The 17,389-nt window shown below is 46.0% G+C and overlaps 1 protein-coding gene across 5 annotated transcripts in view; it reads right to left on the bottom strand.

Moving 5' to 3' along the window:
- The window catches only part of LOC142584596 (guanine nucleotide-binding protein G(i) subunit alpha-like), a 147,740-nt gene that overhangs the window by 17,141 nt on the left and 113,210 nt on the right, over positions 1-17,389 (bottom strand). For 2 of the 5 annotated variants that reach the window (XM_075694716.1, XM_075694714.1), the window contains exon 6: positions 15,748-15,877. In XM_075694716.1, the coding sequence (XP_075550831.1) occupies positions 15,748-15,877 (130 nt within the window). The other 3 variants (XM_075694715.1, XM_075694718.1, XM_075694717.1) reach the window with 3 other exon arrangements.

Raw genomic sequence — 17,389 nt, 5'->3', positions numbered from 1 at the left:
TTTCAATGAAAAACTGGCGCGTTTTTTTAAATCCTCGAACCTAAGCCGACCCTAGAGTTTGGAATACGATTATTTGAAAAAAACTATCGGCCTAGATTCAAATAAATATGGTACGCCTCTGTTAGCTCATCAGTCGTCACCGCATCAGAATCGGCACTGACGTACGTGCAGAGGTGTTGCAGTCGGGCACAACGCCAGCGTCAAGGAGAGCGTCCCACGATGCTAGGGCTAGGTCGCCCATGGCATCCTAACGGGCAGCAGCACCGATATCTTCACTGCAACCGCCGCTGCTGATGTCAAATGAGGCATGCATGAAATAACCGGCGATTGTGCTTGCCGCTACAGCCATCCAAGCAGCCTGAAGCTTCTCGATCGCCATGTACAAGTCGATTGTGGACTCATGCTTCATGCTCATATTGAGCAGAACCCAGTCGATCACACGCTTGCAGTAGCACGACTTAAAGTTCATGATAACTCCTTCGTCGAGGGGTTGTACAACTGCAGTGCAGTTTGGTGGCAAGAAGCATAGCTCTATGTTCTTGAGCACAGCGGCAGTGTGGTGGGCTGTGCAGTTGTCCAGTACGAGGCATATCTTCCGGTTCTACTTGCCCAGCCGCTCGTCCCACCCCCGCAGTCATTGTGCAAAAATTTCTCTCGTCATCCCAGCCTTACGGTTGGACACAACTCACTTGCAGCTTCGTTTGCCTTTAAAGCATCGTGGTGACATACTTTTGCTGACCATGAGGGCCGACACCTTTTGCAGCCCATCCATGTTGGCACAAAGCAACACTGTCACGTGGACCTTGCTTTGCGTACCACCCTCGCAGCGTTCAATTCTGAGGGCCAAGGTTTTTTGCGGCAGCACCTGGTAGAACAGGGCGGTCTCATCCGAGTTGAACAAATCCTTGGTACTGTAATTTTCTAGCAGCTGTCCAATGTTTGTCTGCACCGATGCCACTGCAGCGCGGTTGACAGACTGCGCTTCCCCGCCGACAGCCCCGCCGACAATGTCGTGGCACTCCTTGAAACGCTGCAGCAAGCCGACACTCACCACAAAATCATCGTGCCCCATGATGGACGCGAAGTCCCTCGCTTTGCTCTGTAACAGTGCTCCACTCACAGGAGTGCTGTTTGCTCTTGCGTCTAAAAACTATTTGAAGACCGCCTTCTCTACAGCTTCGAAAGCGGGAGCTCACAGCTTCTTTCTGTCGCCTTTTACGCCACGTGCAACAGCACCGGTGACAGCTTCTTTGCTGCTCAAAATCGTCAACAGCGTGCTCAACGTTATGCCGAAATCTTTGGCCACTTTCTTCTTCACGCCGGACTAGATGGCTTTCAGCATAGCCACCTTCTGCTCGATTGATATCGTTTTGTGCTTCTGTTTGCAGTCGTCAATATCCTTTTGGCGGCAGGAACTCGCACGAACGAGCCGCTAGAAACACTGATATGGTTGATGCACACAGAGGCAACGGCAAGCAATAAGGAAACCGCAGTCGGCGCCACCCTACGCACACAGCGGAAGAGCAGGCGGGTCCACCAGTTCCACAGGAAAGGGGAGGTCAGGAGACGCGCATGAGATGCAAACGTCGCACGCTGTAAGACACTGACCTGACAGGCACCAAAATGGTCAGTCTCAGGCTCATTGTGGAATGAAAAATTGACGACGATTATGTTATTTCCTAATACGAAACTTGAGCGCAGCTCTTCAGCTGTTTCTGCTTTTCTATATACTGAGCCAAATAATTCGAGCAAGACACGTATGTACAGTTACAACTTTTTATTTTTCCCTTCTTCAAGAAACACTCCACTCCTAGTTCTTGATTGCCATGAAGGTATATCATATTGACCGCAAAAAAGACTGGGACAGAGGGAGAGAACACATAAACAGCACGGGCGGTAACTTTCAACTGTTTTATTCACAGCAGCCCGTGGGGATATATAGGCAAAAAGAACATGCGCAGATCGCAGCAAACAAGAATACACATCAGCTTAGCGTGGCAACCAATTATCAAAAAAATCTTCTGGAGCCATGAAGGTAGCTTTGTGGTAGGAGAAATAGATGGATATATGCTAGACTTGCTGCACCAATGCCTGATTCGGCATAGCACACCTCTGGATTCTGGTGGCGACGACGCTGGGCCTCTGCTCGGGCAGCTCGTTTAGCATCAGAGGCAAACTAAGGAGTTCCACCGGTTGCCTCGGTCATGGCTCAGAAAGAACAGCCGGAGAATAAGCTACTTATATAGGCAGACGGATATTATAATATTGCTACGGAATAGTATTTCCAATGATGAAGAGGCGAGCAGTAAGAAGACGACGAAGATTGGAGGCTAGCGCGGGCTGTTGCCTGTGTATTACGTTGTAAATATACCTGTATATAGTTTTTCATCTGGGTCTTCTTACGTAACAATATAAACCTTATGTGAGCGTCAGACAATCCATCTGGCGTGGAACATTTCGCATCAGCTGCCGCAAACGGAGTGCAGCTTGGTGCAGCTGCCTCGCTTATCGGGAGGTTACGGGAGGCAGCGCGTAGGCACATAGGAACGTTGCACGAAGAAGAGATGGCAGCAACTGATTGATGCCGCTGATGCTGTCACCGAGTCAACTGAAGTTTGTTTGCGTTTCGGCATGGGAAGCGCACACTGTGATCTGCTGATACCGAGCTGGTGCTTTGGCAACCAGAGAGCGGTCGCTGCCATGGAGGAGAGGAGGGGGGGAGGGGGTACACGTAGTGGTGAACGGCAGCGGCTATGCGTTTTGGCTTGGGCAGCAGCGCATCATCGAGATCAGCCGCCACCGAGCCGGCACTCTGATTGCCGCCGCACATGGGGGGCATTTGGAGGAGGAGTGAAGAGAGCAAGGCTTGCACTGTGCGCGGGAGTGGTGCCAGGAGCGCACGCAGCTAGAGCAGCGTGCTGGCCTCGGCTACGGAGCTGGTTATGCGGCGAGGCACGACGGCACCGTGAAACACAGGAATGGCCGCCAAAGAGCTGCGCTCTAAAAAAAAAGTTCGCTACACCCATTGTGAGGAAATTTTAGCTTCGTTAAACGAGGTTTTCAATACATGGGCATCTATTAGAAATTCAAGGGGAATCAAGATTGCTTCCTTTTATCCATTTGTTCGTTATAACCTGTTTCATTATAACAAAGTTTTACTGTACCATGCAATTAATAACTGATATAGTCTACATGTAGTGGAGACTGGCTTGTGTGAGGCTTACCCTGCATGTGCAATCGGGAAAGGACGCAATGCTTCTCCATACCGTGATGCACAATGGGCGCTACGGCTGGGTTCGTTGATATGGTGCAGAGAAGGCATCACAGACAGATCGTCGACAAACAAGGGTTTATTATCCTAGGATGCAACACAATGCTACAGTCATGGCTTGTGGGCAAAAGCTTGCTGCAAGACTGATCGAGTATGTGTGCCTGCACTGAACATGACATTATGCAATATACTCATGACTTAAACATTAGGAAATGTTTCTTCATTTTTTTTTCATTTAATTTTTATTTGGGCAACACAAATACAAGGTTTGCCCGCAAGGTAAGGCAAAAGGAGGGTGTAATCCTACTGACCAAGGCCTTTACCTCGCTGGAGCAGCAGAAGTAGCAGTCTACTGATAAAACAAAGTACACCTAATAAGACACAAAACTTCAAAACTATTTACAGCAAAATTTTAAACACATTGAAAAGCATCAACTGTTTGCCAAATAGCAAGTAACTAAATAAATACAGCACAGCAAAAATAAGAACATTCTGGTATTAACAAAAGTTATACATTCAGAATATAACGTTAATAACATTACTATTGACATTAAACAAAGAAACTTTATTAACATTCGTTAAACACACTGATCAAGAAATGTGTTTTGTATTGCATGTTTAAATTTGTGAATTGTTCTAGAATTTATAGCTTCAGTCAACAATGTTAGGGTACGTATTACATAAACACATGGTTTCATATTCGATCGTTTGTGTGCCATATTTTGTCCTTTGTTTAGTTATTACTATTGATGTGTGACGTAGGTTGTACCCTGTGTCTCTACTCAGGTAATGAGTTGAAAATAGTTCCCTGTCGCTGAAGATCTCTTTAAATAGCCGCATGCAGATCTTTGCTTTGTAAGAGTCTCTGATATTACGAACATTGTAGTGCATCATTAGTATAGAGGATCCTATGTGTTGTTTCGAGAAGTACAGCAACCGAACAGCTCGCCGTTGCAGTACTGACAATTTTTCTATATCTGTTTTATTACCGTTTCTCCTTACTAAGAAGCAGTGCCTAAGACGCGAGTGCACAAACGAAAAGTACAATTGCATGAGAAGCCTGATAGGCACAAAGCATCGGATTTGTTGCAGCAAGCCAACAGATCGTGCAACCTTAGTGCATACCTTATTTATGTGCTCTGTCCAGCTTAGGTTTTTGCGAAATGTAACACCCAGAAACGAATGGCTTGAGACATGTTCAAGTTGCGATCCAGAATAAAAAAGTTTTACGTCGTAATCTGTTTGCTTATTCTTGTAATAAGAAACTGTAAATTTCGTTTATTTATTATTTTTTTTTTTTTTTGCATTTAGGCCAAGTTCATTTAAATAGAGCCACTCACTAAGTTCTTGTAACCAATGGGTTGCGGTAACTTCTAGTTCGTGAAGGTCTGCTCCGGAAAAAAAGATAGTGTCATCAGCGTACAGTATGATTTCCTCTTGTCAGTGGAATGTTAGTTAGGTCATTTATATAAATAATAAATAATAACGGCCCTAAAATGGAGCCTTGTGGTACCCCATATTTAATCATGCTCTTTTCAGAACTGTACCCTTTCAAGGAAGTACACTGAAATCTAGATTCAAGGTAGCTATGCATAAGTTTTATGCAATCAAAAGCCTTGCGAAAGTCTAGGAATATACCAATGGTAAAGTTTCTTTCTTTGATGTTATCTGAGATGTTGTATCTGGGACTCTTAATCATGCCATTTCGGTCGATTTATTCTTCTGAAAAACATAATGCTTATCCGAGATAATGCCTTTATCCAGAAAAAAACTATTTAGACGCTTATATATAATATATTCAGCCGCTTTGGAAAATACCGGCAATACCGAAATTGGTCTATAATTATTCAAGTCATTGTGTTTTCCACCGTTAAAGATTACAGCAAACGAGCTATTTTCATTGTCTTGGGAAAAATTCCACTTGATAATATACTGTTACAAATGTGTACCATGGGGCCACAGATTATGTAAGCAACTGCTTTAATAGGCTGGGCTTTAATGTCATCCTCGCCAGCAGCTGATTTGTTACTCAAGGAATTAAGAACAGAAAAAAATCTGTTTCATACGTAGGCATAAGAAATATAGTCTCGTTGACGCGATGTTTTATATAAGTTCGAATATTACGTTCAGCGCAAAAAGCAGATGTAGAAGTTGAAGCACCAGCATTAACAAAATGATTATTAAATAAATTAGCTGCACCGTTACCACAGTATGTGTCTCCCTTTACAACAATTTCATGTGGCACATTCGGTGAAGATGACCCTATTAGTTCGCGGTATATGTTCCCCGTTTTTTTACCATGACTCATAGAGGCTTCAAATCAATGCGCCTAATATTGCAATTTAGCTTTCTTGAAATCGCTGCTCAGCTTGTTTCTAACTTGTTTAAACTCTTTAAGCATGTCAGGGTCGCGAGCCTTCAAGAAGTTATTGAATAATTTGTCTGTGTTATATGCACTTGTATAGTTGTTGATTTACCCATTCCTTTCTAGCTTTTTTTATGCTTGACCACAGGGACGGAAGGAAATGCTACATTGTATATTTGTTTCACTTTGGACACAAATGCATTGTATGATGCTGCAGGATTTTCTTCAGCATAAAGATTAGACCAATTTACACTGGAAAGTAGAGTTTGAAATACCCCTGTAGTGCGATTATTTATGAACCGCTTGAAGTAATGTTTGTTATCTGTGCGCACACGAAATGGCAATGCGGCAAATAATGGCAGATGATCACTTATGTCCAACCTGAGCACTCCAGAACATGTCTCATCTTTTGCGATAGAAGTAAAGCATAAATCAATGTTCTTGAGTTCAAAGTTATCTACGTAGGAAGTTCAATAAGGTTTTCACAGCCATTTGCTAGCATAGTTTCAATAAGTTGAATCCTGTCATTTAAAAAAAAAATAAGTCAACGTTGAAGTCACCAACAATTACCGATTGTAATTTCTTCGTGCTAGCAAGTTCAAGTACCGAATCCATATAATGAAGCAGTTTCGTTAGAGCACCTTGAGGTGGGCGGTAGACAGCAACAATCATAATATTTCGAGAAACTTCTGCAACACATTCGAAATCATCAGTCACACATGTAAATTCAGCCAAGATTTCGCAACAATGACAGTCACGAATATAAAGAGATACGCCACCACCTCGTTTTTTTGATCGATAAATTGGAACGTGCTTGTAGCCTGGGAAATGTATGACGTCATACTCGCTCGCATACCAAGTTTCCGAAAAAGCTAAGAAATCATAACAGCAGTTCAGCTGATGTCTCAATAGGCCTATTCGATTCAGCCAAGTTTCTCTGCACCTTCTGCACCCCCGTGCTCGATCGAACCAAGGCAAGGTGCCGCTGCGGTGCACTGCATCCTTGAACCTTGCAGCAAGCGGGTGCAGCCCGGCACCCGCTGCACTTTTTCGTTTGAGGTGCCGTGCACCTTTTTCTGATCGAAGAAACCTAATATCAACCTGTTCGTTCCTTAAACTTTGTGCATTTATATGAAACAGCTTAAGCCCATTTTCATGGAAGCAAGTATTTTTCGTTACTAAACTGCTGAAGGACGTAACACTGTGATAAGGTTCCATGTTTGTGGTAGTTTGTGGTCTTTGATCCTTAGACGATTTTGCTTAGATCGCTTTCTATGGCGAGCCTTATCGCTCGAGCATTTGGCTGCTTGCGTACAAAGATAGTTCCCTGTGAACTCCAAACGAATTGATAGTTCAATTCTCTTGCCTTGTTTTTTGCAAGCCAAAGCAACTGCTTGTTTGTTGCAGTCAAGTTATAAAAAAATTTAATGGCCTGCGTTTTGTTCCTGAGGATTTTTTTCTTTTCGAACCAAGTAGTCTTCAGTGTTCTGCTAGCAAAACGAACAAGAACGACAGAGTCCGTTTTCTTTTGCACGTAGACGGTGCATTCCGTCAATATCTTTTTCAGATAGTGGCGGCAGGTGAAGCTGTGTAGCAATCTTATTTCAGTTAACAGATTCTCACCATCTTGTTGAGGCAAGCCATGAATTTCCATGATCTGTTTTCGGCTGTACTGCTCTAGAGAGTTTATTTCTTCCTTTAACTTTGAGAACATTGTTGCGTCTTGCGACTGCTCAACGGTCTCCATTCGGTGGCGCAATTCACTGATACCATGTTCCTGCCGATTTATAGAGTCTTTTAAGTTATTGTACGAGACAAATGTTGTACTGACCTTTCTATGCTCTGCACAGTGTCTTGTAAGCCTATCAACTTATCTCTAGGGTTTGCATGTGCACCAATTTTTTGTTTATTTCAGCAAGATCAGTTTGAAGGCTCGTAGATTGGCCCGCTGTGTCGGTGTTCACTACAGCCAGTTTACATGTAGGGCATCTACCGTATAGTGTGGAATATAGGTCGAGGTTTCTTCCAAAAAATATTACTAAAAGGTCACCCCTCGACTTATATACCGGCCCTTGGCACAACATGAATAGTCGTCTGGCAACATGTAGGAGCGCAGACCTTTCGGCATCCGCATCGTTTTCGCCCCCTTGGTGACTGATGCAGCCCAACGTTAACGCGGCTTACGCAGTTGGACCGACGCCATCTTCCCTTTTTGTGCAGCGATCGTTCCTGGCGTTGCTAATTTCCCGACAACCCGCAAAATGAGTACGAGTACTCAATGTCAGTTCACCGCGGCATTTAAAAAGAAGGTTATCGAATATGCTGAAATGCGTGGGAACATGTCTGCCCAGTGGCAATTTGGCATGTCGGAAAAAAAGTGTCCAGTACTGGCGAACGCAGAAAGTCAAGCTGCCTGCCTGCAACGCGCGGAAGACGTCCTTTCGCGGGCGCCGCACGGTGCACCCGGAGCTCGAAGACAAAGTGGCGGATTTTGTCCGCGAGCATCGTGCCAGATCTTTGTCAGTGATAGCAGAACTCATCCGCATCAAAGCTACTGAGATCCGGACTGCCCTACTGATCCGGACTGCCCAAGGATCAATTCAAGGGCTCCATTTATTGAGTTCGTCGCTTCATGCAACGCAAGGGATTCGCACTTCGACGGCGCACGTCAATCTGTCAGAAGCTGCCAGAGGTATACGAGGCCAAGCTGGTCGAATTCCAGTGCTATGTTATCCGTCTCCGGCAGCAGCATGGCTACATGTTGGGACAGATCGGCAACGCTGATGATACGCCAGTGTGGTTCGACATGCCGTCGCCCACCACAGTGTGCGAACACCGGGCAAAAAAAGTCAAGCTTCTTTCTACGGGGAACGAGCATTCGTGCTTTACAGTGATGCTCGCGTGTACTGCAAACGGCAGAAAGTTGCCCCATACGTAATCTTCAAGAGGGTTTCCCGCGAGATGTTGTCGTTCGCGTGAATGAAAATGGCTATATGAACGAGGCCCTCATGCTCAATTGGATTAAGACCGTCTGGAATCGGCGACCTGGTGCACTCCTGCGGTGTCCGAGCATGCTCGTCTTAAAAGCCTTTCGCGGGCATTTGACCGCAGGTGCGAAGCAGGCACTCCGGGACGGGAGGACGGAACTCACCGTCATTCCGGGAGGCATGACGTCAACACTTCAGACACTGGAATTCGTTCTCAACAAGCCCTTTAAAGACAGTGTCCGTGAACAACATAATCAGTGGATGGCCGGCGACAACCCGACGACCCCAACTGGCCGGCTGCGCAGGCCGCCTCTCTCCACTGTGGCCACATGGGTGTCGCAGGCTTGGTGCTCGCTGCCCGACGATATGGTGGTGCAGGCATTCAAGAAGTGTTGCATTAGTAACTCCGTGGACGGCACCGAGGATGACCTGTTGTGGGACGCAGCCAGTGATAAGCAGTCGTCTTCGGACGATAGTTCAGACAGCTCAAATGAATGATCAGGTGATGAGTCTGGCGGCACCACTGAATAAAACGAAGTTTTGTGCCTTATAATTTTTATGTTGAATTCTTTGCTTCAATGTAAGGGGGTCAACCTATACTCCGCCTCGACCTATATTCCGCATTATACGGCAAGTGACTTCTTCGTGGAATCTTATCATCCTAAAGGAATTTTCGAATAAGAGCCACAAAAGTTTTGCAGCCGCGAAAAAAAAAAAAAGCACCAGAGCAATTGCATGCGCAAGATACTAATAAGGTTTTGCACTTGCGTTGACGATGCTCGATGCAAAAGTCATGCGTCAACGAACATGGTGGCACCCATCGAAGTGCTGGCTCCCCCTGTGTACCACATTCACTGATTCCCTTCTTAAGTATGCACCACGTGCGATTCTGATTGCAGCGGCTCTTTTGCAAAGCCCCGCTATCACCAATAAACATAGAAAAAGCTTACTTTTAATCCTAGATCATGACATCCTCCTTTGGCAAACTATGTGGCACGACACGGTTTCGATGAGCATCGAAATAAAGTGCCAGCAAAATGTACAGCGGCACTACATTGTAGATCTGTCAGAGAAAAATGCACGAACGACAAACCGGACAACTCCGACAGGGCCATAGAGTTTCCCCCTATTGGTAACTCCAGAATCCGCTACTTGTGTTAGCAACACGTGAACCTGGATGGTGTAGCCGTCTTTGCTTATATGGACCAAATAAAGATGGCTACAACATCCAGGTTCACGGCGGCTCTTTTGCTTGATGCTCTGCTAGCATGTTTCTCGTTCGTGGTGTCGAAATGAGATATTTCAAGGAAGCCAATTATAGTCACCGATCGATAATCCGGACATGCTCGATAATTCGGACAGGTTCCGGCACTACAAATGGCCCCATAGACAATGCGTAAAGATGACCAGTTTCTCAGACAGCCCTTCTTAAGTCTCAGACAGACCCTTCTTAAGTGTGCACCACGTGCGATTCTGATTGCAGCGGCTCTTTTGCAAAGCCCCGCTATCACCAATAAACATAGAAAAAGCTTACTTTTAATCCTAGATCGTGACATCCTCCTTTGGCAAACTATGTGGCACGACACGGTTTCGATGAGCATCGAAATAAAGTGCCAGCAAGACGTACAGCGGCACTACATTGTAGATCCGTCAGAGAAAAATGCACGAACGACAAACCAGACAACTCCGACAGGGCCATAGAGTTTCTGCCTATTGGCAACTCCAGAATCTGCTACTTGTGTTAGCAACACGTGAACCTGGATGGTGTAGCAGTCTTTGTTTATTTGGACCAAATAAACAAAGATGGCTACAACATCCAGGTTCACGGCGGCTCTTTCGCTTGATGCTCTGCTAGCACGTTTCTCGTTTGTGGTGTCGAAATGAGATATTTCAAGGAAGCCAATTATAGTCGCCGATCGATAATCCGGACATGCTCGATAATTCGGACAGGTTCGCGGCACTACCAATGGCCCCATAGACAATGTGTAAAGATGACCAGTTTCTCAGACAGCCGCCAGCTCTACATTCGATTATCCGGACTCCGTCCATGGTTGTAGCGCACACCGACTCTGCCGACATTACCTCCTCTGGCAACCTCGACAAGACATCAAGCATGGCCTCAGAGATTACACGTTTGACGGTCATCCCCCAGGCCCCGCCTTGATCGCAGCACTACGCCTCAGAGATTTAACTGCTTTGAGTTTCTAAATGATGGAATCACATGGCACAGCTCCTCATTTTCTGGCACCAGCTCCTCATTTTCTGGCATCAGCTATGGCTTCCTTGCAGGGTCCACAAATGTAATTCTCAAAAACTTTATGAAGGGAATGACACATCACATACTGCTTTGGAGGCAGTCTAGCAACATTACGTGCCATTTAGCACACACACTCCTGGCTTGCGTGTAGTCTGCTACACGATAGACGGTAGTACGCACCGGGGCTCTTCCAGCGCCCAAGCTTTCCCATTACATGCTGGCAAACACTGCTTTCGAAAATTGACTTTCAGATAAGTGAATGTAACGGTGGCAGAACAATTTTCTACGCGTTGAATTCCAAATGGCGTGCACTCTCGTATCAGCGCAGCAGACGACTGCGAACGCATCGAACAGCAATAGCCACGAAGGACACATGCCTCTAAAATGGGCTGGTTGCCCAGAGCGACAAGTGCTTCAGGGTTCGCGTTTACAGAAATTTTGATTGTACTTGAAACAACACGAATACGGTCGAAAGCTCAACCATTTAACAGCTGCGAATACAGTCAAGCCCTGCGACGATTATCCTACTCCGGTGTTCCAAGTAGAACAACACACAGAGGATAGTATCGAAACTTCTAAACAATGAAACCTAACGTACAGCTGATCTTTTAGCAAGAAAAATGGGCAAAGCTCTAATAAGCGTTACAGATTAGCAGCTGGTTTCCTAGTCAGCTTCACCACACGATAGTGTTATGCAGTAAAGCATACGAATGCCATGAAGGGAGGAGGAGGAAAAACGTTTAATCAGCTCTAGAAAACTTGATAAATTTGATGCTAACATGGTGTCTTCCATCTTCTTAGCAATGGCCGTCTGCCCCTAGTCCAGGGCTCCGCTGGATGCCGCTGTCAGCTGGGCCCGTCGGATCAGCCCTAGTTGGACGTCCTGACAGTCGCTGGAGAGCATTCCTTCCCTTTGCTCCGCACTCGGGTTTGGTATTATTGGTGCCGCATTTGTTTTCTGGCAGGCCCACATTATATGGTAGAGCGTGGGTGTTTCCTGGCACCACGGGCATTTGTCAGTGTACTGTGTTGGTTGTATTTTACTGAGTGTGTTTAAGTTCGGATATGTAGCAGCCTCCAAGCTACGGAGTCCTCTCTAGTGAGAGAGCTATGTGGCGGGGGGTACCGCTTCCTGCTGCCCATATAGTGGTTTAGTATAGCCTAGTATTCTCTGGGGACTGGCTCGGCTTCCTCGAGGTCATTGGCGGAGGGTGCTCGGTATGCAGTGTATCCTCGAGCTACCCTGTCGACCTCACGGTTGCCTTCCACGTCCGTGTGACCCGGCGTCCACACTATCGTGTGTCCAATTGGTTGTTCTTTTTCTGGGTCTTGTGTGTGGTGATCTTCAGAGCGGAGTATGCAGAACGCTCTGTGGACCTATTCTACTTAACATGTAGTTTCGGCATGCTGTTTGGGAGTCGGTTAGTATTGTTAAGGACCGCCTAGTTCGATAGCCCTCCGCTGCCGCTAGAGCAACGGCCGCTTCTTCAGCCTCGACTACCGTGCAGTCCCATAGAGATGCGCTGACAATTTCTTGCATGTCCGAGTTTATCACCACCGCTACTGCGTTGGGGTTGGTCTGTCTCGCCCTTTTGGTGTATGTGGCTGCGTCCACGTATACCGTTGTTGCCTGGGAAGCTAGTGACTTTTGGGTGTATTCGGCTCTCGCCTTCCTGCATTCTTCGTGTAGGTTGGGGTCCATGTTCTTGGGAATGGGAGCCACCTTGAATGTGTTTCGTATTTTGTCTGGGATAGTCGCGGTTCTTTAGGTTTCTTGCATCTGTTCGCTGCATCCCAACTTCTGTAGAAGCTCCCTGCCAGATGGAGTCTCTTGTAGTCTGTGCAGCTGAGCAACATGTGCCTCTCTAAGTTCTTCGAAAGTGTTATGAAGTACTAGTGCCAAGAGCTTCTCCGTGGATGTGTGTTGTGGTAGGTGGAGCACGGTTTTGTATGCCTTGCGTGTGATTGCGTCTATCTGCTGAACCTCGCTCTTGATTGGGTTGTAGTACGGGAGACTGTAGGTAACCCGGCTGATCACTAGACTCCTAACCAGCTTTAGTGTGTCTTCCTCTCGCATGCCTGAGCGCCTGTGGGAGATGCGCATTATCATGCGAGCGACTTGTAGAGTTGATGTCTTGAGTAGAGCGAGGATGTGTGAGCAGCGTTGATTCGACTGTATCCACATGCCCAAAATTCTTATGAGTGTTTTCTCCGGTATTAGTTTTCCCTCGAGGTAGACGCCAAGCTTGAGCTCGTCGCTAGTTGGGACCGTGCGATTCTGTTTCCCTCTCCAGACTCTGAGCAGCTCAGATTTCTCGGTGGAGCAGGCTAGCCCTCTTGCCCTCACGTAGTTCTCTACGCAGGTCGCAGCCTCTTGTAGCCTTACTTCTTTTTCTTTGAGTGATCCTGTGTTGGCCCAAATGGTTATGTCATCGGCGTACATGGCATGGTGTATGCCCTCGACCTCTTTGAGTTATTTCGATAGGCCGATCATTGCTATGTAGAATAGCATTGGTGAAATGACCAATTTCTGGGGGGTTCCTTTGTTGGGGGTATGGAACTTCTCTGAGCGCAGTTCTCCTAGCCCTATCGTAGCTGTTCTGTTGGAGAGGAAAGCTTTGACGTAGCCGAAAACCCTCCTGACGCAGTTTAGGTCATCCAGGCCCGCTAGGATGGCTTAGTGGCTCACGTTGTCAAAGGCTCCTTTAATGTCCAATGCCATTATCATGTTCTCTCCGTTCCTGGGAACGTTGCTTAAGACTTCTTCCTTGATCTGTAATAGTATGTCTTGGGTCAACAACTTCGCCCTGAATCCAAACATACTGTGCGGGTATAATTCGTGATCCTCTATGTATTGTTGTAGCCTTATCATGACCACTCTCTCGTACAACTTGCCAAGGCATGATGTGAGGGAGATGGGTCTTAGGTTTCCGATTTGTAGCTTTTTGCCCGGTTATGGTATCATACTACCTCTGCATGTTTCCAATCATTGAGGACGGTCTCTGCTGCCCAGTGCTTATTGAGAAGTCTGTTAGTTCTGCAACTAGCTCGTCACTGAGATTGCGGATGAGTGCGTTGTTAATTTTGTCCGCACCCGCTGCCGTGTTTCTAGTTGTGCTTCTGATTGCTTCATAGACCTCTTTATGAGTGATGGGTCTGTCTAAGCTTGGATTTTCTTTTCCCCGGTAATCCCCTGTATATGCCACCGGGTTCGTGTCCCCGAAGCATTTGACACGCACTTTGTCCAAGAGTTCCTCGTCGGTTCCCTCGAATTGGTGGATTAGCCGGTATATTGCTTTGTTATTCTCTGCCTTGGTTTTAGTCGGATCGATGAGCGCTTTCAGGATGTGCCACGTCCTAGCTGTGCTCAGGGTTCCGTTCAGGGAGTCGCTGAAGTGTTGCGAGTTCGTTCTCGCCAATTGTGCTGCGTACTCCTCTGCTTTTGTTGTAATTTCTGCTATTTTAAGTCTGAGCTTCCTGTCGTGTTTCTGCCTTTTCCACCTCTTGGTTAAGCCGCGTCTGGCTTCCCATAGCCTAAGAAGCCTGGCATCCACCTCGGGTGTCTGCGTTGTTCTTTTGACCTCTTTGGTGTGTTCGCATTGTCTCTGCTTGAGTATGTTTCCCCATTCTTCAATCGATTGGATCCCTCCCTCGCTGAGGTGTCCGTCACATGCTTCTCTATATGCGTTCCGTTCCAATCAGTGATTTTGACTGTTCCTAGCTGCCGTTTAAGTCTGCCTGAAGTCACTTGCGTTTTGAGTATGTAGTGGTCGCTCCCCAGATTTTCCATCGAGGTTTTGCCATTGCGCCTGCCTTGGTCCTTTGATGAAGGTGAGGTCCGGACAAGTGTCGGTACTGACGCTGTTGCCTCTTCTGGTCGGAGTTTCCGGGTCTGTGAGGAGGATGTAGCCTGCATTCTCTGCCGCTTCTGCTAGTGTCTTTCCTTTAACGTTGAAATTCTTGTATCCCCAGCTCTTGTCCCTGGCATTAAAATCGTCTAAGACGACTAGTGTGTTGCCCTTTGCCAGTTTTCTGGTGCCTTGGAAGAGGTCCTGGAATTTGGCTTTCTTTTTTTTCGGCGGGCTGTAGGTATTTACGATGAAGATGCTGCCCCCTTTCTTCTTTTTCTTTGGGATAATTTCTATGATCACGTGCTCTATGTCTGTTTCGGCTATCCTATTTGGACAGGAAATTGTCGATGCACGGTGCAGTCGGATGCAAAACCAAAACTCCCTTCGTGGCTAGGAAAAGGACAGCAATTTTAGTCAACAAAGCGATCAAAGCCACAAAGGGAGTTTTGGTTTTGCATCCGACTGCACCGTGCGCGGACAATTTCCTGTCCAAATAAAAAAATTAATAGAAAGGAGCAGGCGTGCATTAGAATTGAGTGGATACCGTATTCAGACATTGTGAACTACAATTATTGCTTTAAAATCCTCGTAGGACATGCTGAGGAATAGGCATTTTTTGATGGAAGATGATGTGCGTTCATTGTCCCCTAAGCTTCATTGAGACAGACGCTGCCACTAAAGGGGTTACCATAGGGGTCAGGCACATGCGTGCTGACTGATCAAGTTCCAATTATCTGGCAAAGGCCAACTTTAGGATTGAATTAATGAACGTTTGGGAGCATCGAAATGCATGGCCACAGGCCAGGACTTTCGGTCGAGGTTGAATTAACCAAAAAATAAAAATAAAGTCTAACTAACAGAAGGGTACTGTATTATTGTTAGTAAAAAAAAATACGACAGATACTATCGACAGTCAATTCACTGATAGTTTTGTATCGTTACGGAAACGTTCATCAGCACGAAATAGAAGGCAGCCAGTACCGCAGCACGGGAGCCTGCAATGCACAAACACCCACCATTTCCTCATCCTCAGCGAGTACAAGGTCGTAGCCACTCAGGGCCACACAGAAGATGATGGCTGTCACCCCTTCAAAGCAGTGGATCCACTTCTTTCGTTCAGACCGCTGGCCGCCCACATCAAACATCCTGCAATGTACAAGAAAGACTTGGGACATGCACCTAAGCGGCAATGCCATGCGCAATACTGCCATGTGTACATGAGTACAGCCAAACCTAATTATGCCTAACTGGTTCATGCACTTCTTGTCTGACATATCAAGTAACATCATGCATTCAAACATGAGTATAATGAATGTTTACGAACATATGTGATGAGTCTCGTTATACAAACAGCACATATCTGTGTGTGCCACTGCCTACACACTTTGTGGCAACCTATCACAGCAGCATGTGTGAGGAAAGCAACAACCCAGTAGCATTTGTCTCTGTGCCAATTTGTCTGTCATGTGTCCCACGCTACCCATTTACATCCAAACATGCTATCACGCATGCTTAGCAACATGATGGAGGGGAGAATATAAAAGAAGGTGCAAACACTGCAGCCTGTTGCATGGCACATGTTGTAGGCATTCACAAAGTTCAGTACATCCAATGTCCAGTTAATTTACAAGATTCATTATTACACAATTATCTCTAGATAAGTTTTGCATGTAGAGCATAATTTGCCGTACCCGGGTTTGTTGCACAGTTAAACATTGATACAGTCGATTTCCATTAATTACACCATCACGGGACCGATGAAATTGATTCAATTATCTGGCGGGTTGAATAAAAAAAGATGCAGGAAGAATGTCAAAACACAGAGCTGACTCATGAGGCAGTATTTGCCTAATTGAAAGATGCCCTCGAATCAAATGTATGCACGCTTTCTACAAGTCCAAAATAGAAAATTAGTCTAGAGGTAACATTAAAGCTCCTAAACAAAGAAATCTAACATGAACCTGATTTTCTAGCAAGAAAAATGAGCGAAGGTCTAACATGTGTTGCACCTTGGCAGCTGGTTTCCTGAGAGCTTCACTGCAATATAGGCATCTTATGCAGAAAAGCATACGAATGCCGTGACAGCGGCTTTGTGCCCAACTCTCAGAAAAAAGTTTGTGAGGCAGCAACATTCATATGGGGACGGATTACCAGCAAAGCTGCTTAGGCTGCATACATGCACTTGTAGTACTCTTTCGGCTAGAAATCTTTCTTACTAACCGTTCCCAGTTTGTGTCTGCAAATAACATTAATTCAGAGCATACCGCTGTTCCATCTGGGGTCCCTCAAGGAACAGTACTAGGCCCTTTGCTCTTTCTTATTTACACTAATGACTTGCCTTCCTGTGTTTCCTCGTACATTAATCTATTTGCCGATGATTATGTTGTCTATCGAGAAATAACCTGCGCTGATGATACCAAGACCCTTCAATCTGACCATGACGCTATTAACAAATGGTGCAACATATGGTTGATGGAACTTAAGAAAATGAAAACATTTGCAAATATATACAACATCATTTGTTCCCCAACGATCCCTACACTGCGCGCCACTTTGAACACTTTGAACAGCTATCTGCAACAGTCGGCAAAGTGGCATGGGCACCTTTTATTGCAATAGAAATTATATGGAGACACCAGGCGCATTTCTGCTGTCGGC

The sequence above is a fragment of the Dermacentor variabilis genome, chromosome 6 (genome assembly GCF_050947875.1).
Source record: "Dermacentor variabilis isolate Ectoservices chromosome 6, ASM5094787v1, whole genome shotgun sequence".
NCBI classification, from domain to species: Eukaryota; Metazoa; Arthropoda; class Arachnida; order Ixodida; family Ixodidae; genus Dermacentor; species Dermacentor variabilis.
This window is presented reverse-complemented; position numbering and strand designations above follow the sequence as displayed.